Genomic DNA, 27,605 nt, shown 5'->3' on the forward strand with positions numbered 1-27,605 from the left:
AACATCGATTAATAATAATTGTTGATGACTTGAATCATTATATCTGGATCCCGAGTCCGGTCCTGGATTTAAATATCACATAAATTGCTCATAATTTCAAAAGGAAATTTCTCTTTTTCATTGCAATTTATACATTAGGGTATAAAAGTAAGGTCACAGAAAAGATTCTTAACCATTTATTAACAAGAAATAAAACCATCAAGTCTTATGTAATAAATTAGTTTAATGCGTCGTCAGCGATGTTGCGACGGGTGTAGTCCATGTTTCGTACAAGTCAACGTATAAATAATAAAAATAATTTATAATTAGTTAATGGATTGGTTATGAAACAGTACAGTCGACGCGGCGGCTCGAGAGTGGCTCCTTGGAGATAGTGTCTGGAAATAAAATTACTTTCATTAGTTTCACGATAACATAAATTTCGAACAAAAGTAATACATATTTTGTTAGGGAAACTTAACAATCTGTTAAAGACACTGGACTATATATATTTTTTGTTAATATTAATTTCCATTTACAGCTTTTAACGATGATCGCACATTTTTATTCAATCACATTTACTTCAAATTCAGTTCTGCACTTCAGAATATACCTAAGGGCTCATTTACGGAGACACGGGGCTCGGCCGAAAAAACACCCTAATTCAAACGAACGCGTCTAAAATCACTTCTCCGTAAACGCACTCATACAACGCCATATATTTGAATTCAGTGCGGGCCGCGCCGCTCAACGCAACGCGCGACGCCCGCGTCTCCGTAAATAAGGCCTAAGGGCTAATACATGAGAATAGTTAGCAAAAAATGTATCGATGCATCAACTTATTCAAACCCAAACATTTATTTATTTATTGAATTAGACTTCTAGAAGCGCAAACATTTATTTATTTATTGAATTAGACTTCTAGAAGCGCTTTGAATTGTCAAAATACAGAGAAGAGCCAAAAAGAAACTCTTGATGCTCTTTTAAAATCATTTTACATTTCACTCACTTATTCCTCCTCCTCTTCTTCTTCCTCCTCCTCCTCTTCTTCCTCCTCTTCCTCTTCCTCCTCGACCTCTTCCTCCTCTACGACCTCCTCCTCCTCGGGTTCAGGCTCGAAAGTGGGCTCCTCATCATCCTCGGGTTCAGCCTTGGCATCCTCCTCACCTTCGGGAGATTCGGGTTCACCCTTCTTCTTACCGGGCCTCTCGCCGAACCATTTGGGCAGTCTCGCTGTTTTGATAATTATCATTAGATATCGATAGGATAAATGGGGCAACATTTAGCGCTTTCTTTTTAATGAGTCCTAGAGGTTTTTAGGCAAATCAGCGCTATAAAGCTAAAATCTATTTAATGTAAAAGTAAAATATCACGTTGAAACATAACTACGATATTTTTATTCGTATTAACTAAAATTCTTATCTGTTGTGGTAAAATTTTTGCAACTTAAGTGTAAAGCATTGATATTATTTGCCATAAGAATATGATATTTATTATTTACAATGAATATTATTAAATAATTCAAAGATTAAAAAGTATTAAATTGATAAGATAGAAAGCGTGTTAGTTACAAGATATAGCTAAACCTACTTAATTAGTTTGAGATGAAAAGGAAACGATTTTAGTAATGTTGTGTCCTTTGTCCTGACCTGTGTCCTTTAAAAGTTGATAGAAGATTCTTTGAAGAGCAGCAGAATAAGCAGTAAGTAAATTATTACAGATTTTTACTATTGATTGGCTTTTCCTTAGAAATTTTCCAGATTAGAAAATTAAAAAAGCATCATCTCTATCGACATTTCTATATTATTTTGCTTTATTGTTTAAAGCTTTATTCTCCAAAGCATTTTTGCCTTTCTTAACTTACCCTTTTGCCTGCCTCCGAACTGCTCAGCCCTTTCTTGCCACACCTTCTCCATGAAGTCCTTGTTCAATTTCTCTAGGTCCTGTTGTGAGGGAATCGTTATGATTGGGGTCAAATATAGGTATAATGAGGGAACTATGGTTACATTATCGTATGCATTAAATTTTGGGCATTTTTTAAAAGATGTATAAAAATATTTATTCTTTATATGTCTAATTGAATTTCTAGTTATATCGATACGATAATGTCAGTGATACAGTTGGAGTGGGACCCATAACAGCAAGCCACATGGACATGAGTACGACATGCCATCGCGGGGCTAAATGTGGGAGGAACAAAATGCCACATTCGCCGCTTACTTTTTGTTCGGTTCATAAACTCCTCGTGTTTCTCCTTCCATAATTTATCCAAAACCTCCGAGACTTGGCTATCGTATCCCTGTATAAAATGTGGGCATTAACAATGTTGATTTATCAGTTCCTATGTTAATCCTCTTTTTAAATATAGGTACATAAGTACCTTATTATTATGATTAATTCATTTTTGCTACCTTGGATTTGATAGGCTTATACCGTTCCCGATAGATGACTATCATTTTTATTGTTCACTATAAGATCAAATGAATGATCAGCTTTAATAATTTGGAGTAAGTCATAGAATTTTCTACTTACACCCTCGAACAACTTCTTTTTGTCGTCGTACGAACGTGTGTCAACGCGTCTTTCATATTTGGACGCTACTTGGATTTTGGGCTGCAAAAGAAATAACATTTTAGAGTCATGTTACTTGTAAGGTTCAACTCAATGGATTTCTTAATTAATTTGATACTTACGGGGTGCTTGCCTGTGAGTGCTTCGGGGTCAAGACCCTTTTTAAGGGCCTTGTGCCTCAACTGTTGCTTCTGTCTTTCTTTGAGCTCTTTTAACTGTAAAAAAATACTTATATTATTCTAATTGTCTTAGTAGTTTTTTTACATCATGCTTACTTTTGACTTGAATCTAACTCATGGAGAACGTTACCAATTTTTGTGGTAGTAAAAGAAAAATTAACTTTTCTCATACAATAGTTATCCGTTTTTACGTCTCTATATCCACTATTACGAATAAAGTTCTTTGTTTTTGTTGACTGTTTTAATCAAAATCCTGTTCAAGTGCAAAATAAATTCCAATACAAGAAAGACTTGAAACTCACGTCATAGTCCTGTCTCTTCTGTCTTTCCTCGAGATCGTATTTCTCGGTCTCGAGCTTGACGATGCACTCCCAGAGCTCGGTGGCCTTCTGCCGCAGCTTGTCCACGGAGAGACCCTCGATGGCCAGCGGCTTGATGCGGATCGAGAGAGAGATCCTCTTCTCCTCCTCCAGCTGCTCCTTTGTCTTGTTGCGTTCCAGTTGGGCGTTGCTGAGTCCGAATTGCTGGAAGGTATTTTTAAAAGATGATTTTTTGAGTATAGATTTATTTGTATGATTATAATTTTATTTATTTATTTATTTAACAGTTTTATGTACCATTACAGATTTTACAATAATATAATATTAACAGAAAAGGAAACATTCACAGCACATAATTGCTTAGCTGCTTTTATTTTTAAAAGCAGAAATGTGTCTAGAATGCTCATTAAAAATGTCTTGCGAAAGTGTTTTTTTTATAATATGTACTTCTTAAATTAAAAATCTATCAGTTCATTTTGATCGGTCAGATTCTACAAACGAATTTTGTCAGACGTGTCTCATAAAATTTGATTGATACAATGAGTGTAACTTACGTTATCGCTTTTCTTCTGAATGGTGAAGTTGGGGCCTTGCTTGTTGGAGGCGTCCTTCATCGCCTGGAGCATAGCCTGGCGCTTCTTCTCAGCCTCCTCGAGCCGCTGTCTCTTCTCTTCGATGTCGCGCTGTTTCTTCTCCTCAATCTCGCGGATTCGCCTCTCTTCTTCTTCCTTCTTCTTCTGGGCGAGGCGCTTTTCTTCTTCAGCGCGGGAAACCTGATCAGTTAACCAATTAGTTATCAGATTTTAGGCAATTATAAAGCTAGTTAGTTTATCTCTTAATCTGATATTGCTGATGAATGGAAACTAAAGTAATCAATGTTAAAAGCACTATGTTCATCATTTTGTGATTAAATTGGATTATTTACCTTGCGCTTGGCCTGCTTCTCTTTGAGACGTTTGAGCTCATCTTCTTCCTTAGACCTTTGTTTACGCCATTCGTTAATGTATTCCTTCAGCTGTTCATCTAAATCCGACCGCTTCTGATCTTGACGCTGTTCATAAAAACATACAATTAATTTAATTACATTTACTATTTAAATGTTGTTTATAATATTATATTGCTTTCATTTACATTACAGTAGCTCCAAAAAATCCAATATAAAACAAATCGAAATAACTTTTAGCAGGTTCGTTAAATATTGATTTGGTAATAAATCCTTTACAACTTATTTGTATAAAAGACGAAATTACCTTGATGAATTCTGGATCTCCCTCACCCCTGAAATTATACAGATCGATTAATGAAATGCTATAGACTTCGGTCTGCAAGTTCCCAACAAATGGTTACGATATATCGCATACGATGACTATAAATTATTGTTACATCTTCTGTTGGCGTTGGTAGGTCGTAACGATTTATTGAGAACCAGATAAATTGACCGTAGGTATGTTATAGCTTCTGTTATTGCATTATTTATTATTGTCTTAGTTGTTGTAGTTACGAGTAATATTAAAGTTTGCTTTGACAACACAATTTATTTACTGTTTCTTAATTATTTGAGGTGAATATGGACATATTAACATTTAAAGGTATCTGTTAATTAATTTATTGTGTAAATTTAACGTATAATATTATTCCATTGGTATTTTATGTTTGATATTTATTTCTGTATAATTGTGTATAATAGTGAGATATTTCGTTAAAATAATGCATATTTATACTGAATATAATGTTTTATATTGGACATATAAAGGAAGTTAATTATAATAATTAGGAAATGCATGCTTTGACACTACCGTGCAATTATTATGAAACATTAACGGAAACTCATCCATTCGAATTGACCGAATCGATGTGTAAAAGCGGCGCGGGCGCAACGAGAACATTCAAAAATAGAACATCTAGTTTGACCGTTAAAAATAACCGCATTGATTCGCTTGCTCAACACGATGACGGAAAATTTCTGGCAAAAACCATTAATATTAAAAACGCCCGAGCCGCGTTAGTTAGACTTTTATAGTTAGTGACACCATAGAGCGGTGCAACTTACGCGATCGACGGTCTACTCCTAGAAACAGAAAATAACAATCAGCATCTACCACACATTGTCGCAGTAATCGTACATAAAGAACATGAAAGAGAAAAGAAGCAGTGGTTTATACGTTGCGCATAGGTACAGTCTCCATTACAATATTATAGAGTTATTGAAGTAGAAAATTTAAAATCCTTTTTTTTTCGTTTAGTGCAATATTATTGCCAGTGCATTATTAAACGGCGAAGCGAAGCTGTGAACTTTTTGAAGTAATCAATACTACTTACTCTTGTTTGGGAGCGGGCCTAGAGAGCGATAGCAGGAGCGGGGAGGAAAAATAATTGTGATTAAAAATCGTATTCTAATTGTATTCATTTCAAAAGCTAAGTAATAGAAGCGAAAACAATCGGCCACACTATCGGTCAAATAGATCGTTTGAACGATGTAGAAAGCGAGAATGCGCCTAACGTTCCAAGTCGGTCTGAGAGCTGAGAAAGCGTCAACTTAGCACTAGAAGCGAATATCTTAGCCTAATTGAGGCAAGCGTGCGAGTGCCGGAACAAGTCACTTACTTCCTGCAACAAAAGATTTAGGATACGGTGAGGGGTGCATCAAACCCGATACTAAAGAAATTGGAAGACTGAAGCTAATTGAATTTACAGTAGTGGTACTAAATGATAGATTTCATCTAAACAAGGTTCTAGAAGATCGCTAGGCAAAGAGACCAGGCCTCAAAGCTTAAAGTATATCAATCGGAAGAGTTAAATCTCAAAGGGATCGCAGTATTCGTCCGAGTACTCACGTCTCCACGACTTCTTCTTCTACTTCCTCCTCTTCGGAGCCACTGTTGAGAAAATAAAGGGTTTTGGAATAACACAGAGTAACATTTGCAGATAACAATGGATATATTGGGGCAGTTAGCACATAGGTAACAATTCGTTCTCTATGAATGAAATGTTCTTTGGGGGGTAAAAAAGATGCACATAGTGTTTTGGTTACGTTCATTTGTTTTGTATATAGTATAATATAGAGTAGTGTGTACATTGATCATCTTGAGTTACCTTTAATTTATCTGAAGACTTTCTAATAATTCTGAGTGTTTAAATAAAATAATACTTACGAATATTCCTCTTCGTCAGACATGTTGGTAGTTTGTTATTCTGTAAAAAAAGTTATTTTTATTTTAAATAATGAACTAACGACGGCTTAATGTGCATTCATTTATCAAATATCTTGGCACAGAATTGACTTGCACTGTTTAGATTTACATTATCTATTTTGTTGGCTTTATTTCAAAACGTTGTTTAACTAATATTGTGTTACCTAAGTACATACTATGTCGTGACTCGTCGTGAATAACTGTCTTACCACAAAAAACTTTAGACAGGGTTTAACTTTAAGCGCAGGTTCTATTTAATCTGGTTTTGTCGGTTTAAAGTTAGACTGTGTTTAAATTGTTTTGTGGTAATACCATAAAGCTCTAATATTCGCATATGCATTCAAATTGGATCTGTAAAAACGTAATTCATCAACTGTGGTCGAGTAAGTTTCGTATCAGTAGTTGAGTAGGTACTCAAAGTTACAATTTAAATCATGTTTGATCAAAAAGCAGCTTCGTATCTGCTTTGTGTGTTTTATTCGTCTGCATCAATAAATGCATACCTACTTTGCACGAACTGCTTTCATAAATGGATTGCGTATCTACGTAATAAAAAGCACATGTTACGCAAGATTTATCTTAACTAAATAAATTTAAAATAAATAAAATTATCTTATTATCTTAACTATCATTAACATAACTAAAATTTTCCGGTGTACAATTTTTTTTTAATATAACCGATAAATACTTCGTTTTATTTTGAGTGAGTTTTACTTTCTTAAATATAAATAAGTACTTAATTCAATTAGTCAGATCAAAAATACATTCATAAAATGACGGTTAAAAATATATACGTTCGAATTTAAAACCTCCTCCTTTTTTTGAAGTCGGTTAAAAATATTTAATAAGCCGTTTGTGTCCGAATGTATGAGATTGACGTAAGCTGTAGATAAGCGTATCTATAGCTTACGTCAATCTCATACATTCGTAGTCTATTCTATTGAACGCTACGCTAACAGAAAGCCACTTGACTAGGGGGGCTGAATAGTTTAAAGTATTTTACGAAAAGTCCCTCGCAATTTTTATACAGTGTGAAATATGTTCTAAAATACATAAATTATATTCTAATAATAAATTTATTAGAACAAATATTTTTCGTAAATCATTCAATAATATTATAACTTATTCGCATTACAATTATTTTAAAACAAGAGTAAATTTTCAGAAATTTAAAAGTTAAGTATTTTAATTTCAAGTAAACCTGTCTAAATTTTATGAAATTATCAGTCACTGAAAGTGAAAGTGAAAATTAATGAAAAAAAAACCTTTCATTGAAAAATATTTCTATCTTCTACCTACCTTTCAAGAGATTCCGATTGAATACGTAGGTACATATTACAATGTACCTATAGGCTTTTTTCGAGGAAGAATAATTAATACTAATTAATGTTTAATTTTAATAAATCAATAACGTACTTAAGTCTTAGCTAGCAATATGCTAATCTGCAGTTTTGTCAATTAACTTAATAATAAAAAATTAGAATCTGATTTTTTTAACCTATGTAGTTAATCAAGTATAGTACAATATATTTAACAACAAAAATTACATAAGCTATGTAACCGCTACAACTGTATATTATGTGAAGACAACGTTTTTTTTTTCGTAATCTTATCCTCAAGCTTCAGCCTCAATTATTTGAGCCTTAGCTCAAAGAATACCAAAATCGTCCGATAATAATTATCTTATGGCATAGATAGTTAAAGAAGTCGGAGGAACGTTATGCATCTATTCATTCCATTAACCTATTGTGCTTCATATTCGCAATATGTTTTTGTTACCTACCTAATTTTATTGAAGCTCCGGTTTGTGTTCAAAGTATACCTAAGTTTCTATTTTAAGAAGATTATAAGCCAAATTAAAATGCATAAAAATAGTGCATATTTTCAATGAAATAATTCATGACGTCACTTTCAGCTTTTCAAGGTCAAAAAATTTTCGTTAAGTTACCGCCAAAAATTTTCAATCATCATTGATTTTGAATTTGGAAACACGTTAAAAACGTTGGAATTTCGAATCACAGTATCCGATAGCCATAGATAATATTATACGCATACGTTCGATTATTTAAAATCAAATTTCAAATATTTGTCATTATTGACTGCATGTTCCAATTTCCATATGTAAATCTTATCTTAATCTTAATACTATTATAAAGGCGAAAGTTTGTATGGATGTATGGATGTATGGATGTTTGGATGTATGGATGTATGGATGTTTGTTACTCTTTCACGTAAAAACTACTGAACCGATTACAATGAAATTTAGCACACATATAGAGGGTAACTTGGATTAACACATAGGATAGGTTTTATCCCGGAAATCCCACGGGAACGGGAACTATGCGGGTTTTCTTTTGAAAACGCGGGCGAAGCCGCGGGCGGAAATCTAGTTATGTAATATAAATAAATATTGTTTATGAGCGAAATATGAAGACGTGTAACCTTATTGTTTACAGAGAGCCGTCTATTTTCAGCGGTTTTATCTTTCGAACCAATAAGCACACCTACAGATTGCGCGTTGGCACTTGTTCAAAAAGTGTATATTTGGCATCAGTATCAAATTGTGCCTCGAAATATTTTTTGCAATACAGATATACATTTTAAGGTGGTGGTGTTTAAAAATTTATCTGGTTAACTTTTTAATACGAAAAAAGGAAATTTTGATATAAACTTGTGACTTTTTTATCTGAGCCTAAGTGACATTTAACGAATTTGAATCTAGGAAATTGCATTTTACTTATTATTATTTTAATAACATAATATCCCAACAGTTACAATAGTTAAAATATTTTCTAAAATATACTTAACACGAAATTTTGTGTTCAAAGAGGACTTTTTCTAGTTTTTCACTATTTATCTAAATATTAACTCTACTAGCAATGCAATCGATGTTCCTTGATTTAACTTATTTTTAATCTGTGATATTACTTTAACTACTAGATTTACTGAGAATTATCTTAATTTTTTTTTTATCTCAGGATAAATTATCCTCTAAATTTGCAGAATCTGTATAGTATATAATTATATACTCCATTTTTTAACCTAGTGTACAGTGTATAGTGTAAGTGTTATACTTAAAAATCATGTGTATCCACACGAAATCACGTAACATCCGTGTAACATAACTCCGCGCTAAACATAGTGTTGCTATACGCTGCCGACCCGATTTGGCAAACTCGCACCGCGTATTTATAGACACATCCTTATTTTCCAAAGACACTTATGGTAAATCTACACACTGTACATTAGGGCACTGCACTACACCACGTCACTTACGTCGCACGGGTAGAAGACGGTCACTCAGTCACTTTAGCACTGGTTCGTAGACCGGCAGCACAGCGACGTTGGAATGTGGAGTCCGCGGCGACCGGGGCGGCTCTGAGCGGTTCCGAGCGATGTGCTCGCGCTTGCCCCGCGCCGCGCGTTTATTTTTAACCGCAGTCATTTTTGAGCTGATTTCAGCCAGCTCCGATTTCTGTAGCGCACGGTGGAACTCTGAGCGTCCTGCGGCGGACGTGAAGGGCGTGGTTACAGTTGTACTAATTATTATATTTATCAAACTTTCACGGAAATTGTATTATATTTGATTAGACATGTTAATAAAGATAAAAATAAGCTTAAACAAATGCCGAAATAAAGATTAAAGAACCGGAATGAAAACGCTTAGATGTTTTCCATTCATCGGTCATGAAAAACATAATTTATCGATGCAAATAATTGACATCGATAACGCGAGGATATTAATTAATATTTTACATGCTGTTCCGAACACCAATTCGCTCCTTCTTTCACACAACCAAATTCAAACACTTATATACTTAAGTAACTATACAATTTTCAATAAATAAACTTAAACTTTTTCATTTAGTAGCAAAAAATAGCATTTAATACTATAATCATCTTCATCTCATAGTATTAGAGATATTATTTATTAGTGAGACTTCAAGGAAGAGTACCTAACTTAGATTCTAACAACGTACTGAAAGTTTTTATTGGTCTCCAAAAACAAAATAAAATTACTATATTAGCTATTATCAAATTCCTCCATTTGTGAGTTACGATGATAAAGACAGACCACTACCTAGACCGGAGAATATACAAGGATCCAAGTCACTTAAATGCTTAGATCATTAAGTAACTACTTAATGATCTAAGCTTAAATGCAAATGTGTCCGACTGACTGGTCAGTCATGGTCATGCAGGCACAAGACGAAAGTTTGTCTTTCTTTCACGTCCCAACGAAGAATTATCTCATATGTACAGAAATTTCCTTTGATAACGCAGACTAAGCGCCCTGTAAATAATAATTTAACCGTTTTTTTATTTAAAAAATGTTAAAGCATCTATAACTAATTGCCTTGTACCTATTAAAACCACTGTTAAAAAAAAAACTTGATTGTCATTTGTCACTTTAATGCTCTGCTTTAATGTCAAATCCACGTGACATCTGTTTGTTTTCAAACTTCAAAGTTGTTTACATTTAAATTATTTCACAAAAATGAACTGACACGGGACTATTTTCTTTATATAGTTTTATTATTTAGTGATGTATTATAAAAATGAATTCTCGGAATAAAATACTTTCAGCATCCCCATCAACACCGAAAAGACGTCGTCTTGGAATTAGAAGGAATGTGCGGTTGTCCCAACTAAGTATCGAAAATATCAAGTTAAATACACCGAAACATTTACAAATCAATTCTAGAGTTAAGGAAAATTGTGATTCGCCGCCGTTACCATGCAATCAAGTGGAGTATTTGTGTGATTCAGAGAGTAATAGTTCAATTAGTAGCGATATACCATGCTCGCCCGGCATATTAGAGACGTGCAATATTTTTCATAATCTAAGCAGTTGGAAATCGTTTCAAGAAACCAAAAGCCCTAAAAATGATGCGGCGTCGGTTAGCACAATTGTTGACGAAGTATTTAATGATTCATTTCAAGCAAAATCATTTTTAAATTGTGTCCAAGAATTACCAAAGAATGAAAATTATCAGGATGAAATCGAAAAAACTTTTAATGAGATAAATCAAACTATTTGCCAAAATGATTCATTTTTTGATGAGAAGGATTCGTTTTTGCTTGATATAAGAGAAAGTGGTATAATCAATGATAAACATGCTAGAGAAAAAGAATTACCTCAACCAAATGTAAATAAAGGAATTAGTGATGATTTTTATGGACTCCCAATGATTACAAAAGGACTTTTTAAATCATATAGAAATATTGAACAATTTTATGGTAAATTCAATCATGTTTCTTTTTTATTGTAGTTTTGTTAACTCTATCTCTTTTGTCCAATTTGATTCAGTTAGTAAATTTATTTATTGTCAAGCTTTCATAAGCTTTTGGGCATCTAAGACAGGAAAAATTTCTTCCACATTAATATTTATTTTTGTTATATTATACACTAGCTTTCCACCCGCAGCTTCGCCCGCGCAGTCAAAGAAAAACCCGCATAGTACCCATTCCCGTGGGATTTCCGGGATAAAACCTATCCTTTTTCCCGGGGTAAAAAGTAGCCTATGTCCTTTCTCGGGTATCAAAATATCTCTCTACCAAATTTCATGCAAATTGGTTCAGTAGTTAAGGCGTGATTGAGTAACAGACAGACAGACAGAGTTACTTTCGCATTTATAATATTAGTATGGATTAGGTATATAGGTATTTATAATAATTGTGATAAAATGAATATTGTCCTTCTCTCAATTATTCAGATTGGCAAGAAGAGTGTCTCAATCTAAATGCAATAAAAGAGAGACGTAACTTAATTTATGCTCTGCCAACAAGTGGAGGCAAGACATTAGTAGCAGAAGTGCTTATGTTACGAGAAGTGTTAGTTCAGAAGAAGAATGTACTGTTTATCTTGCCCTTTGTAGCTATAGTTCAGGAGAAGGTAATATTTATATTGTAAAAATGACTAAATACGTCACAAACAAATGACTAAAAACGTCACAAGTTTTTTTTTTATCATAGATACGTGCATTTTTGAATATTAGTTGATTAGCTGTAAGCAGTGTTTTTTAATATAATATTATTGTTGTTTTTCTTTTTTAATAGTTATGTAATGTTATTACTTATTACCATACTATCTAATGTTAAAGGTAACTGATGGGTAAAGGATAAACTGATAGATTGTTTTTGGTATAATTGCTTATATATCACATATATTTGTATTTATTATTTTGATTATTTTTATAGGTATTGTTATTTATTATTATTTATTACAATAATTTATTTATCAACTTTTATTTTTATGTCTGACTCTAATAATGATAGTTTTGTCTCAGCGTTATCGTCCGATTCAAGCAGCAGTACGAATGATAGCTTCCAAAGTGTATCGCACCCATCTCTACAATCTTTACTCATAAACAACTTCACCGATTTTTCTAAAAATTTCAATGTCGTTCATATAAACGCACAAAGTATCCCAGCGCATTATCCAGATCTTTTACTATCCTTTGAATCCAATCCCAATATCCATGCAATACTGATATCCGAATCCTGGTTAAAGCCCACACTCCCATCTTCCTGCTACTCCATACCCGGCTTTCGACTAATACGCAACGACCGTATTGGAAGAACGGGTGGTGGTGTAGCAATCTACCTGCGTTCCCATATTCCTTTCTCAATTATTAGTTCTTCCTGTCAACCCCCTCCTCCTGATGCTCCTGAGCATCTCCTTGTCGAGATATCCCTTTCTCACACCAAAATGCTCTTAGGAGTATTTTATAGTCCTTCGATGCATGTGGACTATTTTGCGTCATTTGATCAATTGCTGGAGAATTTTGTACCATCCTATGACCACATAATACTTATGGGTGATTTTAATACTTGCCTGGTTAAAGATGATTCGCGTGCTAAAAGGTTTGTCTCAATTGTCGATTCTTTTAATCTCCACATACTGCCTCTAGATCCTACTCATTACTTCCCAAACAGTTCTCCCTCCCTATTAGACTTAATCCTTGTTTCAAATCCTACCCTTGTCTGTAAACATGGTCAATATCCCGCGGAAGCTTTCTCCTACCATGATCTCCTCTTCCTATCCTATAAACTGCGTGCTCCTAAAGTAAAACCTCAAATCCTCTTGCAGAGAAATTTTGCTGGAATGGATCTTGATAGACTGAATCAGGATGCGTGCAAGATTGACTGGAGTCTTGTGTACGATGCAAGTGACGTAAATGAAATGGTAAATGTGTTTAATTCTTTACTGGTGAATTTATATGACCATCATGCTCCTGTCAAACGGGTAAAAGTTAAACACTTACCAGCTCCATGGCTAACTGACGACATTAAATCGATAATAAATTCTAAAAATAGGGCTAAAGCAAAATTAAGATCAAACAACTCTCCTGCTAACCGGGACAAATACAATAAGATTAGGAATCACTGCAATACACTATGTAGAGATGCTCAGCGGCGCCATATCTATAATTCAGTCGAGGACGGCGACACGGCCAAGGTTTGGAAATTTCTAAAATCCTTAGGAGTTGATAAACAACAGCAGCCTTCTCTTCCAAATAACATCAATATCGATCAGATGAACCAACATTTCACAAAAAATCTTGTTAACTTCGATTCAAATCATAAATCACAAACTTTAAATAATCTTTCTTCTTATCAAACTCCTAATTATCAACCGTTCCATTTCAGGCAATTCTCCGATTGTGATGTTAAGAAGAGCATTTCATCGATTTCTTCTAAAGCCGTTGGTGGTGATTGTATTAGCCGCAGTATGATCCTTCCTATTATTGATATCCTTACACCTGTAATAACTTTCATATTTAACTCTTCCATCTCCTCTGGCATATTTCCGGATGCCTGGAAAAATGCAGACGTTCTACCCTTACCTAAAAAAATCCATCCTGCATCCTTTTCCGATTATCGTCCAATCTCCATTCTCCCTTTCTTATCCAAAGCACTGGAACGTTTAGTCCACGAACAGTTAACCCGTTTCCTCAACAAAAACTCCATCTTAAATCCTTGTCAATCTGGCTTCCGTCCTGGGCATAGTACGGCTACTGCACTCACTAAGATCACTGACGATATTCGAGCGGGAATCGATGACAAGCAGCTCACTATTCTTACCTTACTGGATTTCAGTAACGCGTTCAACACTGTAGACTTTGATATCCTAGTGAGCTTGCTTCGCTCCATTAACATATCTCCAACGGTGATTGCGTGGTTTCAAAGTTACTTGCTGGGGCGTCAGCAACGAATCAAAGTTGATAGTACTTTCTCAACTTGGTCGAGCATCACTGCTGGCGTTCCACAAGGTGGCGTCCTTTCTCCTCTCCTCTTTTCCATATTTATTAATAATATCACTGTTTCCCTTACTTCGCTCTCACATATGTATGCAGATGATCTCCAAATCTATACTCGTTCAACTCTCGAAGATTTACCATCTGCTATTCGATTGATGAATAAGGATCTTGCCTCGATAGTAGCTTGGAGTAGATCATACGGTTTGGGAGTCAATCCATCAAAGACTCAATCTATTATCATCGGGAGTCCCAGTTTCATTTCGAGGATTGACTGGTCAATTCTTCCTCCTATTACTGTAGATAACACAATTATACCGGTAAGTGATTCGGTTAAAAATCTTGGTGTTATGTTTGACCGCACTTTATCTTGGCACAAACAAATTAACGAACTGAGTAAGAAGGTTTTTGCTGCATCACATTCGTTAAGACGTATTCGGAATTTCTTACCCATTCCAACAAAAATTTCTCTTGCACAGTCCCTCCTCCTTCCCATCCTCGATTATTCCGACATTTGCTATACTGACCTTACTGAATTGCAATTGGACAAACTTGAACGGCTGCAAAATGTTTGTATAAGATTCGTATTTGGCCTCCGCAAGTATGATCACGTCACAGAATACCGTATGAGGCTCAAATGGTTACCCATACGTCTACGTCGCAACATGCATATACTTACATCTTTGTACAAAATCCTTTTCTATCCTCAAGCCCCTGTCTACCTTAAAGAAAAATTTGAATTTCGTTCGAATGTTGATTTAAATCTGCGCTGCACTGGCAATTTACTATTGAAAATTCCTCCCCATAAATCAAAATTTTACCACAAATCCTTCCATATACAGTCGATACTTCTTTGGAACGCTCTGCCAATTGAAATCAGACGTGCGAAATCGCTGAACATATTTAAAAATTTAGTTTTCAACCATTTCTTCTCCCAAATAAATTGTTAGTATCCTTATATTTTATTTAATAATTGTATTGTATAGGTATATATATTATGTATTGTATGTATTGTATATTATGTGTACGTATATATTAATATGTATATAATGTATAAGTAGGTATTCTTAAATTATATTTATTACATATTATTATGTATTTATAATATAAGTAGTTATATGGTTTAAATATACTGTAATTCATTTTCATTGCTGCACCACCTATTGTTTTTCACCTCTTTCTTATAATTAAAAATCCTACCCATAGGTTGCCTGGTAGAAATCGCTTAGTAGCGATAAGGCCGCCTTTTTAGCTTTATAGTCATATTGTCTGTTTCTTTTTTTACTTGTATTTACATGGTGCTGAATAAAGTGTATTTATTTAAATAATACTTTGCTATAGGATTATAGACTTTATATGTAGTGGCTAAGGTTTATATTCGTACAGCTGTAATATTGGAAAATATAGTATTATTGGAAAATATGTTTATTGCCACAAGGCACAATGTAATCATTCCATTAGTTTCTTTATACTACAAGTTTTAAATGAACAATTTTCATATATTGGTTTCAAATATAAACAGGGTTGTTCCAGCTAAGTTTTGTTATATGTATATATTTTTAAGCTATTGCATAGCTTCTATAGCGGGCCTTGAGCGCGGGAACCGAATCCAGAAATTCCGTAACGAAAAAACCTCACGCTCCCCACTCCGTCGGGCACGGAGGTGTGGCTTGAAGGCATGCTATGCAATAGCTTTACCGCGGCAGTCCCCGAGTGCCACACGTCTTTTTTTTTACAGATATGGTCCTTATCACCATTTGCTATTCAACTAGACTTCTTAGTAGAAGAGTATGCAGCCGGAAAGGGACACTTGCCACCAAAGAAACGGAGAAAGAGAAATAGTATTTATGTAGCAACAATCGAAAAGGGTCTAGCATTGATCAGGAGCCTTATAGAGTTGGATAGATTAACAGAAATTGGTTTAATTGTGGTGAGTTTTATTGTTATTTCAAACTTTTTCAGTTGTATTAACTCACATAAATAGAAATTCAAGGTAGGTAGATGGTAAATTATTAAGCTGAAGAAATTCTAATGATATGTTTGTATGTTTGCTATTTTAATTTAGGATATTCTTTTTTAATCCCCATTATTTCCAATAAATATGTCCTGGTTTAATTCATAGGTGGATGAACTGCACTTAATCGGCGAACCAGGCAGAGGTGGTACTCTAGAAACCTTACTTTCAACAGTAATATTTGCTAATAGTAAGTAGAAAAATTTAAATTTAATTTAATTTAGTTCTTGAGCAAAATATTAGCTATCTTGTCTATAGACTTAAAAGAAAATTATAAAAATTAAAATTGTGAACTACCCACATTTATAATAAAATTAAAATATCTCCACAGAAGGTATTCAGATAGTAGCCATGAGTGCCACAATAGGCAACTTGCCAGACTTGGCGCAGTTCCTTCAAGCTGAAGTATACCAGTGTGACTTCAGGCCTGTGGAGCTCACAGAATATGTGAAACTCGGCAATGTGTTGCACAAGATTGTATGGGATAAGGGTGGTATGGAGTTAGTACCTGATCGGCAACTGGCTTTTGATGTAAGTTATTATAAATATAGAACAAAAATTTGCATAATAAATTGATTTGTTGTTTATTTTGTGTGACTATTGGTATATAGAGTTGATTTTAAAATCCTGACAACTTTAATTAATTTTTGTTTTTTTAATATTGAATTTGAATTTTAACAATTCTTCATTATATTTTGTTCATGCTCTTATTAAAAATACATAAAATTTATACAATAAAACACAAATATTTGGATAATTCATTTAATTTAACTTGTAAACATGTCTTATTGCTTTAATGAGCTCCATGAAGGCGTCTTTTTTATATTTTATATTGTTTTGCCTCCACAAATATGCAAAAATATGATCTGAAAAATTGCCAGTATAATTGTAAAATAATTGTTTTATTGCTCTTCACTGGGACTCACTGACTTGTGTAAAAATAATCTTATAAGAATAAAAAATGTTGTGTGGTTTTATGAAACCACGGTAAAAGTGAAACTGTTCGAACGGTTCCGAACACTGCTTTGTGTAGCGCATGTCGTGTGACGGTCGGCTGCCGAGTAGGTATACCTACTCAGCAGCCGCGATACACGCAACATGCGCTACACAGACCAAAAAGTTTGAGACGATGTAATAAAAGTTTCACTTTAAAAACAATATTTATAAAAAAATGGGGTGGTTAATTCAACATGTTAAAAGATGAGACAATAATAGGTTTTCTGACAGCCCTTTACCCTTAGTACAAAAGCATAGGCAATTAATAAAACCCACCACAGCCTCGCCTTTTTGGATTAACACAAATGGAGATCTAACCTAACCAAAATTGTTGCAATTAATGGTTAATGCATTAAAACTATTACCTCGGGTGTATTTCCTTTTGCCGAATTTTGATTCGAAAATCTGGACAATCTTCTCTGGGACATGAATATTTCCTTCATTTTTATCTTTTTGATACATAGCAACAGTATCCCTGCAGTGTTTATACCAATCACTTATGGTGACTCGGCCTAAGCACTGTTGTTTAACTTCTTTGTATGGATCTTCAAGAATTACAGTATTACAATTCCATTTTCGTGAGTATGCAAATAATAAGTAAAACACATGTACTAAATCTATTTTTGCATTTTCAAAAAAAGTTCCTTTATTTCTCGAAACTCTTGATGATTTCATTTTACAAGTACGTTTATAACAACACCATGTACCAAATGATTTATTTGATGATTTCATAATTTTCATTGGAATGCGATGTTTACTACATTGTTTTTCAGAAAGTACTAGACCTTGTTCTTCAGCGAATGCCACACATTGCTCATTAGTGCCCAATTTTTTTATGACTCTCGCCAAATTCCACTGTATTATCACTTCCTCGGTATAGAGGTTTCGACGGATAACAGGCCCCTCGTCATCGAAGTTATCCTCAACTGCCGGTCCTCTAACAAGCCCTGAACTAGCAGGACCTGGTTTACACGCACTTCCACTATTTTCAGATGGTGCCATCACAATCTGTAATCGCGTGCAATCAGTGTCCATAGTATGCGAATGTAGTATAGAAAAGCAATCCAATCAAAGTCCAAACATATATAGCCGTCTTAAAAAATCGCAAATAGATAGTATGTCAAAGCAAAAAATAAAGAACACTGAACTCTGAAGCGCATTCAAGTATGTAAACAAAACTTTGAAATCAACGGAATGAATAAACCTGTCAAATGTCACTGTCATGTCAATTCTAATACCCAAAGCTTAGATTATACACCTATAGATGTAACCATGGCGTGGCCGCACTTGAAACAGAAATAGAATTTTGTGGTGTTGCCTAATAAGTTGGCAGTTCCCACATATTAGGTAAAAAATATTATGAATCTTACTTGATCGCGAACAGACTTTATAAATACCTGTAAGTACTTCGCAAACTAAAAATTCTGAATTTGCATATTTTAAATGCTAGCTTCAATAATGTAACTCTTATGTCGTAGTCGTCCGAAATACTTTAATAAAACCTCCGTAAGGTAGGTAAGGAGAATTGTATGGACATCATTGACCACGTACTACGTACTAGAGAGGGCATCGCTTTTAAACTACATATTTGTAACACGAGTTAGAGTCAATCGTCTCGGACCATTTTTTTTTTGTTACATTGATTGGTTTTAATTGATAATTTTATTCATATTTTTTTAATAAGTATTAAGAGGCAGAATATCTACAAAGTGTATGACTCACTAGCCGGCCCGCTTCGCCGCGCTTGTTGCACAGATTTTGTTCGTGGTGTCCTCTCTTTAATAATACTTCAATGATAGACATCTATCGACCGACACGACATAAAACACACACGACACGTTCAATGATGAAATAAAACCAGTCTATAACATAAACGTGTTTATTATTTATATATATATACATAATGAAATAAGTACCTACAGCTTGACAAAAAAGAGTAGAAAACCGGAAATCACTACTGTCCTCTCGTTACCAATACTTTGAATGATTTATTTTTAATTTATTTTATTTTTATACAGTAATGAATCATCATCAAAATGAATGGAACAAATTTTTGATTATTTTGTTGGCAGCCAATTTTCTCGTCCAGTGGCATCCAGCCATTTCTTTTTATCAATATTGGATGGAAACCTGAAAAAAGAAGATTTTATTCGCATGTTACGAAAGTTTATCTTTATTGAGTAATAAGTTAAATAAACTACAATAAAGCCCTTAAATAAATGTAACTAAAATTAAAGTTTACGTACAGAAGAATTAATTTCCTCTCAATAAAAATATTATACTATTATACTATGTACTAGCTTTTACCCGCGACTTCATCCGCGTGTTAATCCAGGTAATAAACTACTCATGTGCAAAATATCATTGAAATCCATCCAGACGTTATTGCGTGATTGAGTAACAAACAAACATCCAAACCCTCGAATTTATAATATAAGTAGGATGAGTACCTACCATGATAAGCAAACCCAACAATCATAATCTTTAATTATAATCATAATCTTTATTTTCTCTTCACAAAACAAGACCTCGAATCGTATGTATGTACTGACAATAAAGAAATATGATTTATTTGGGTAAATTAAAGTAGCCATTATGGCAACCCTGAACCGTTCATCGTTAATTGTTATTTTATTTTAAGATAGTGAAAACACGTATCACAACTCAATATTCTTGGCATCACATCACTGAATTCATCACAAAACATCATAATCGGTGATCATCTGGCGTTGTAATAACGAAAGAAATGATAATTTCGCCTACTTACGTGTGAAATGTTATTCCTTCAATTTTTCGCTCACTCCGGCTTTTACAACCCAAAACACTGCAACCCACCATCGCACGTACACTAAATATTCTGTATTATCCAATTTTTATACGCAATAAACACTGTAAATTCACACAATCACAGAAAAATCCAAAAGACGCCAAGTTTGTTTGTCACAATCTGTTCTTGCCAAACAATAAAACCGGCCATGTCGACAAAGACAAAAACTATATATTCTGTCCTGTTTCTTTGCATGGGTTTGACAATTAACGATCTCGCTCTTTCAAGGAAGGTCATTTTAGTGGTTACATCTATAGGTGTATAATCTAAGACCCAAAGGCTAAGAGCCCAAAGGTCAAAATCCTCAAAATCAAAGAGAAAATTGAAGAGCGGTTTGCGTTTCCGCTAAAAATTTACGAATTTGCGTTTCCGTTTACGGTGAAAATTTCAAGCTGCTTGAAATATTATATTAAACAAATTAATTATCGTTTTCTTTCACGAATTGCAAAATTGTCGACAAAATTAAAGGTATTTTTTGTATTTTGTAATTCTGGCAGCTAAAATTTATTTGAAGATTGCCAAACAACGCCCCTAAATTCTTTCAGTATCTTCAAATTCAGGCTGCTTGATTTTAAATCCGATTCTAAATTATATACTACCTGGCTCCGACCGGCTCGTGTTTCACAAAATTTTATCGCTTAATAACCTAATCCTAATGCAACTAAACAGAAAATCAACAAAAATATCCTTTGGCCTTACATTACTTTAAATTATAATGTACTTTTGTTGAGAAAGTATAATACATATATTATTCTATTTTAATTTATGTACTTACATATATTCTATTTTGACCGCGTTTTCCCTAATCATAACTAGTTGAAACAAAGGCACATTTCATTACAACTGGTTCTATGGATGAAAAATATAATCAGAAGTAAGATCCAATATTATATTGTTTTAGTACACAGAAGCTGGCAGTAGGCTAGACCCGGACTTCGTGGGGGGTCTCGTCAGCGAGGTGGTGCCCGGGGACAGCTGTTTACTGTTCTGCCCTACGAAGAGGAATTGTCAGAGCGTTGCAGCGCTTCTTTGTAGCATGCAACGGAGGTTAATGGCAAACAATGTTTATCGATAATTTTGCTTAGGCTTTAGATACTTAACTATATTATTAAATATTATAGCAGGATTTGATACTGTGTGTTTCTATATATTGATATTTGACATGAATTAATGCTTAGAAGGCGTCCGGCGTCATGGCTTTTCTTTATTGTCACAACACGTTTAGATCGAAGCAAGCTACGCCACGAATTTCCATACTTGGTCTTTCTCTGTCACGTGTCGTAAGCGTTTTCATTATAGCCATAACACAATTTTTCGCAACTAAACATGGAGCTTTTAAATTAACCACGATGCGTGGTGAGCTATATCTTCACTCAATGAGCGTTTTCGGTCATTGAGCGTAAAATACATATGTACATTGTAGCGAGATGCTGCAGCACCGCAGCGCTGAGCGCGCATCCCTACAGAGCGCGCTGGGGGCGGAGGGCGCGTGCGCGGAGCTGGTGCGGTGCGCGCGCGCCGGCGTCGCCTTCCACCACGCGGGGCTCGCGGCTGATGAACGCGCGCTGCTCGAGCAGGCTTTTCGGTGCGAGCGAGCATATATTATGTACATACATACGCACACATACACACACACACACAAGGGGACACACAAATACCCTTAACTACTAATGGAAGTGCAGAAAGCATCGAAACTATTCAATGAGTAACTTTAAGACGCTTGAGAAAATCAACAAAATGCAAAGGATATTTTTTGTGATTATTCTAAAGCTTTCGATTCTGTTGAACTCAAAACGTTATTAAGAAAACAAAATTTTTATGGAATCAAAAATGTTGCTGTAAATATGATAGCTTCTTACATAACTAACTGAATCCAAAAATTTCATTGAGCGATAAGAATTCACCATACACAATTATCCAAATTGGTGTTCCACAAGGTTCTATTCTGGGCCCGTTTTAATTTTTAATGTATATCAACGATTTGCCATTCTAATTTATATTTCATTTTTAATTTAATTGGTGTCGCGATTACATTTAATCACGATAGTTTACTAAATATTTTCATATTTTTTTGCGATTTTGTTTGGTATACAGATATGAGTCTCTACAACACAAATGTTCTACGTTCATTTATTTCTCTCAGTTCGGGTGTGATATCAGTACTATGCTGTACGTCCACACTAGCGGCGGGTGTGAACCTGCCCGCGCGGCGCGTGATCGTGCGCGCGCCGCGGGTCGGCCGCGAGCTGATCAGCTTGGCCGCGTATAAGCAAATGGTCGGCCGCGCGGGCAGGAAAGGGCAGTGTAGCGTGGGTGAGTGACATGTACCATAATGAACATTGCGAATGCGATGCTGTGGTAACGAAAACTTTCTGTTTTGAATGTTTTTTTTTACGTTACATAAATCATCATAATCGTTCTTCGTTCACTCTTTCATTCATTTTAGTGTCTATGATGATTTATGTAAAAAAAAATGTTGTGTGGTTTTATGAAACCACGCTAAAAGTGAAACTTTCCAAACATTGCTTTATACCTAAGTACTCGGCAGCTGACCGTCACGCGACATGCGCTACACAGACCAAAAAGATTGAGACGATGTAATAAAAGTTTCACTTTAAAAAACAATCAAACCTTCGAACTTTTTGGTTCCAGCCGGTTCTCTAACAATCCTTCTTTATCATTGACGTGCTATATTAACAACTTATCGCACAATCGACTATTAAAAGATCATCCAAAAAAGTTCGACCGGAGAATATTTGTTTAAGTTAACACCTTATTTTGTGGTAATAATGATCAAGTTTTCTAGTGAGCTAAAAAATTATCGCTCACTAGAAAACTTTGCTTAATATACGTGCAGGCAGAGTTTTGCTTCGGACAATTATTTGCTTGATGTTGAGTCTAGTTATTGTAAGTTAGTTTTTTATAACCAATCATTCAAATTTATTAAGAATTGCATTGTATAATCGAATATAGCATATCCGACCCCAAATTTCATTTCGCAAGCTTTTGTCCCAACCTTGACCATATAATCCCAATCACCAGGGGAAAGCATCATAATCTGTGACGAGCGTGACTGGCCCCGGCTCCGAGCTGTGCTCGCTGGTGGTCTACCACCTGTCCGCAGCCAACTGGCTCACAGTATTGAGGGGTTGCTATTGAGTGCTGTAGCTTTGAATCTTGCTACTGATGTGGGAACTTTGAAGACACTGCTTGAACATACTTTATTGGCTGTTACGGAACAGTGAGTTTGGATTTTTCCTTTGGCAGGATTTTTATTTTGACGTTATTACGATCAAATATGCTTTTTGGATGTATATTAACTGTTATGATGGATAAGTACTAAAATACAATAGATACAATCATATTTATTGCCCACAGGGTTAACGAAAACAGTCAGGAACCTCCTCCTTAGCAAACGATCAATTTAATATAAACAAATTATAGCATGAATAAGAGAAAGGAAAACAAATATAAAAAATGAAATATTTGTTTATAATGGTCAGAAATGGCAGGAATAGAATAATTATTTTACCCAAATAATTTCAACCAATTACATATGCTTCGGTATAACATTCTAAAATAATAAAAAAAAATGTTCCAGAACACTCAATATAGACGAAGTATGTAAAAAGAATATATTGGCCCTAATAAAAGGCGGGGCTTTAGAGTTTGTTGGCCAAAAATCTACATCAGTTAATGAAGTAGACAATGAATTTAAATTAGCTGTTAGCAAACTTGGTAATGCTGCGATTAAAGGTAAGATACATTTTAATTTAGATAATATTCTGATGCTGATTCTAAGAGTTGTGAATAACTTACAAAAGCAAAACAAGTTTGGAAATTGTAAGCTTTCTTGTGTTTCTAGCGAGCGATCTAACTTTTTTATTTAACCAAAATCCTGAACTAAGTGAGTCCCGACTAAATATTGGCATTCTGTGCACTAGAATTTTAATGCGTTTTGTTCTTGAAAAACTTTTCCCATAATTTTGAAATCACTCATCAGTAGCTGGAAATTGGAATATTTCTTCAAATACGTCACTTTTGTGCAGGATGTCTAGATCTGCCTATAGCTAGACAGTTATTAGCTGATCTAGACCAAGCCTCTCGCGGTCTAGTGCTTCTGGGCAGTTTGCATCTATTGTATCTAGTCACTCCACATGAAATTGTCATCAGACCAGACTATAGGCATTATTACTCACTGGTAAATATCTTCTTTATTCATAGGAGTATTTGTAGATTTAAAATTCACTTTTTATTTGACTCTTTCTTCACGATGCTAATCCTTCCTTAATTCATACCATTTACCATATTTTTACTAATTTGTTAAATTAATAACTTGCAATTTGTTCAAAAAATATATTCGAATACTTATTTAACGACACATTGACAATTAAATTCCTCGAAGGACTGAATTTTGCAAAATAAGTGGTTTAGGAAACAGGTGTATTTTCAATTGTTTTTTCATTTAGTACTGTGACTTGGATGACGAAGGAGCTCAAACAGCAAGAAAATTGGGCATCACTGAAGTTAATGCGATACGCATGATGACCGGCAAACCTATCACGGTATGTTTCTTAGATGTCATTTACTTTAGGTTTTATATAATATTGTTTATTCACATAAATATAAATATGCTAAAATATGGTCTGATCTGTCTCTGGCAAATTTTCGGAAATGAAAAGAGTTTGTGCACGCGAATTTTTTTCCAAAAAATATGCCTTTTCTACTTTCGCCTTAAAATTCCACATATTTTACTGAATTATCCACGAATTAAGATTTTGAGCCATATTGCAGAATGTATCGGAGCAAGTACTGAATAGATTCTATCTCGCGTTAATGCTGCGTGATCTCTGGAAGTTAACGCCTGTTCCTGTTGTAGCTGACAAGTGAGTGTCCGTGTTACTCTTTTGTGTATTTGTGGTTTTAATTTTTAGTTATTACTAACTGCGCTTCGCGAATTCACCCGCGTGGCTCCGCTCTTGTTGGTCTTAGCGTATAGCTTATAGCCTTCCTCGATAAATGGGATATCTAACACCGAAATAATTTTTCAAATGGGACCAATAGTTTCCTAAGATTAGCGCGTTAAAACAAACAAACAAACAAACTCTTCAGCTTTATAATGTTAGTATATTATACAGATCACACCACAGGTTATTTTTACGCAAACTTTATTTTTGAGTGTATCTTTTTCTCAGCTATTTTTCAGTTTAAAATTAAATCGTTCGATCAGGATGTATTTCTTTCTAGCAGCTGTTCAAAAAATCCTGTAACTTTGTGTAAACTACTGTCACATTACACGCAGATACAACGTGTCCCGTGGTCTGGTCCAATCGGTGATGACGTCATCATCGTCACTCGCGTCAAGCGCGGCGCGGCTCTGCGAGTGTCTGAGCGTGGAACCGTTCTGGCAGTTCCACGCTCTGTTCCACGAGCTCGGTCTGCGCTTGCGCAACTGTGCCGTGCCGGAATTGGAACAGCTTATGGAACTGCCCGCGGTTAAGAAGGTAGGCTTTGGGTATATTTTGATATTAAATAGTAGTGTAAAGGTTAGTTAACTTAATATATTTGTAAAAGATGTTTATTTTGTTAGTATTATAATATCAGAAGTGGCAAGCTAAAACTTGTTTTTTAAAAGCTTGAAGCTTTCTGAGCTTGAAAAATTTTCCTTAATTTCGTAACTCTTTTCAATTGCTGTTACCTAAAGCTCAACTTCTATCTAAAGCGCAATTTCTATTTCAAAAATAAAAATATTTTTACCACCACAATTCGCTGTCATTTGAAACCTATGATATGTAGCTTTAAATCAGTCTCAAAAAAAATTGGTTGTCTGTAAAGTCTGTTTACTGACGATACTTGAACGTGACAACGTCCGATTGTGCTTCTTTGTCGCTCGTTCCGCGCTCTCGCTTGCACTTCAAGCCTTACATGGAACGCCTCAGAGCGAGGTAACGCCGCATGAGTCATGTTTTTTAGTGCGTGCAGCCGGCTCTATCGAATTATAAGACGTTGTCACGTCAATATTGCAACATTTTCTACAAATAACTAGCAATATTCAAACAGGCACGTGCACTACAACTGTACCGCGCGGGATACAGGCGCGTGGAACAAATAGCCCGGGCCAGCTCTGAGGAGCTCGCAGCATCCGTGCCGCATCTCGCACACACCGCTGCTAAACATCTGATAAGCGCTGCACGGGTATGGGGATACTACTTACTACTTACTTTCTACTTAATATCCTAAGGACCCTAGGTGGGGCAAAGGGCGTCAACAGTACATCGCCATGTATCTCGATTTTTGGCGGCATGTTTTATTTCGCTCCAGCATTTTCCTATACACTTGGCCTCTGCGATGACAGTCCGACGCCAAGTTAGCTTTGGACGGCCACGTTTTCGTTTTCCCTGGGGGTTCCAATCCAAAGCTCCCCTTCCCCTTCCTCTGGGATTTCCAGGATAAAAAGTAGCCTGTTTTAGTATGGGTCTTCAGCTACCTAAATACCAAATTTCATTGTAATCGGTTCAGTAATATTTGCGTGAAAGTGAAATAACTTTAATTGAGTGTTCTTTTATAACTTTATCACCTATATTTTCTACATTGTAAACACATGTACACACACAGGCACGTGCTACGTGTACCACGTTCAGCAGAGGAACGTTTATTTCTTCTTATTTGTAAAACTTTACTGATCGTCTTTGAATTTAAAAATAAATCTTCTTTGGCAAGATGACATGACGGTATTGCGACGCGACCTTGAAATGTTACTCTCTACGCGCCTAAAGAAGTTTCACTTCAATATAAAAATAGTTAACTACCTAAAAGTACCCTCGTTATGAAGAAACAAAAACTTACCATTCATTTTAATCTTTTATGCATAAATTTACTAAGATCCGGCTCGAAGGACCACAATTACTTTTCGTATGCTGAGCATTTTTATTGTTCTTAAAAATTACAGTGCTAATACCAAAGTTATTAAAAGTTACTTCTTTATTAAAAGACAGTTGTATAATTATTCTAATTGTGTCCATTTAAGAAAAAAATATTTTAATATTGTTAAATTATCTTTTCACAGATGATGTTGATTGAGAAAGTGGAGAATTTGCGTGCTGAAGCCGAAGACGTTATGGAAGAATTGAAGTTGGACGATAGACTGAATATAATATGAGGCAATAATGTATATTAAATCAACTATCTAATGTATTGTGTAAATAAATATTTTTTTTCAATACAATTGTTTTTTTATCACTCTATTCATAAAATATTTCCTTATCTT

General features: G+C 34.9%; 3 protein-coding genes and 1 long non-coding RNA gene across 6 annotated transcripts; 1 reads left to right on the forward strand and 3 right to left on the reverse strand.

Annotated features, from left to right (window-relative positions):
* Positions 1 to 203: 203 nt before the first annotated feature.
* up (Troponin T, skeletal muscle) lies at positions 204 to 9,673 on the reverse strand. 3 transcript variants are annotated; one of them, XM_090110317.1, is made up of 14 exons: positions 9,517 to 9,673; positions 6,202 to 6,241; positions 5,884 to 5,925; positions 5,369 to 5,386; positions 5,100 to 5,117; positions 4,300 to 4,327; positions 3,975 to 4,100; positions 3,604 to 3,822; positions 3,032 to 3,253; positions 2,673 to 2,765; positions 2,512 to 2,592; positions 1,844 to 1,922; positions 989 to 1,212; positions 204 to 377 (listed from the first exon to the last, which is right to left on the reverse strand). In XM_090110317.1, exons 2-13 carry the CDS (start codon positions 6,222 to 6,224, stop codon positions 989 to 991), a joined length of 1,173 nt encoding a protein of 390 aa, XP_089966443.1. In that variant the 5' UTR covers positions 6,225 to 6,241; positions 9,517 to 9,673; the 3' UTR covers positions 204 to 377. The 3 variants fall into 3 exon arrangements, with proteins under 3 accessions (XP_089966443.1, XP_089966444.1, XP_089966445.1); XM_090110318.1 differs by lacking the exon at positions 5,100 to 5,117; XM_090110319.1 differs by lacking the exons at positions 5,100 to 5,117; positions 5,369 to 5,386.
* A 1,036-nt stretch (positions 9,674 to 10,709) lies between these two features.
* Positions 10,710 to 27,521, forward strand: mus301 (mutagen-sensitive 301). The gene is made up of 16 exons (XM_090110322.1): positions 10,710 to 11,481; positions 11,958 to 12,136; positions 16,240 to 16,431; positions 16,624 to 16,705; positions 16,847 to 17,046; positions 21,240 to 21,385; positions 21,762 to 21,923; positions 22,482 to 22,651; positions 23,381 to 23,579; positions 23,940 to 24,094; positions 24,388 to 24,539; positions 24,808 to 24,903; positions 25,133 to 25,224; positions 25,641 to 25,842; positions 26,399 to 26,533; positions 27,405 to 27,521. The coding sequence occupies exons 1-16, from the start codon at positions 10,800 to 10,802 to the stop codon at positions 27,495 to 27,497; spliced, it is 2,937 nt and encodes a 978-aa protein (XP_089966448.1). The 5' UTR covers positions 10,710 to 10,799; the 3' UTR covers positions 27,498 to 27,521.
* Positions 17,266 to 18,749, reverse strand: LOC149902606 (uncharacterized). The gene is made up of 2 exons (XM_090110352.1): positions 17,877 to 18,749; positions 17,266 to 17,381 (listed from the first exon to the last, which is right to left on the reverse strand). The coding sequence occupies exons 1-2, from the start codon at positions 18,544 to 18,546 to the stop codon at positions 17,278 to 17,280; spliced, it is 774 nt and encodes a 257-aa protein (XP_089966478.1). The 5' UTR covers positions 18,547 to 18,749; the 3' UTR covers positions 17,266 to 17,277.
* On the reverse strand, positions 19,377 to 20,617 carry LOC149902607 (uncharacterized). The gene is made up of 2 exons (XR_016457543.1): positions 20,279 to 20,617; positions 19,377 to 19,641 (listed from the first exon to the last, which is right to left on the reverse strand). It is a non-coding gene; the product is annotated as an uncharacterized LOC149902607 (long non-coding RNA).
* Positions 27,522 to 27,605: the final 84 nt, after the last annotated feature.

Source organism: Colias eurytheme, chromosome 15, assembly GCF_061535395.1.
Source record: "Colias eurytheme isolate Ceu_HAF_F1 chromosome 15, ilColEury1 Martin Lab GWU primary, whole genome shotgun sequence".
In the NCBI taxonomy this organism is placed as follows: domain Eukaryota; kingdom Metazoa; phylum Arthropoda; class Insecta; order Lepidoptera; family Pieridae; genus Colias; species Colias eurytheme.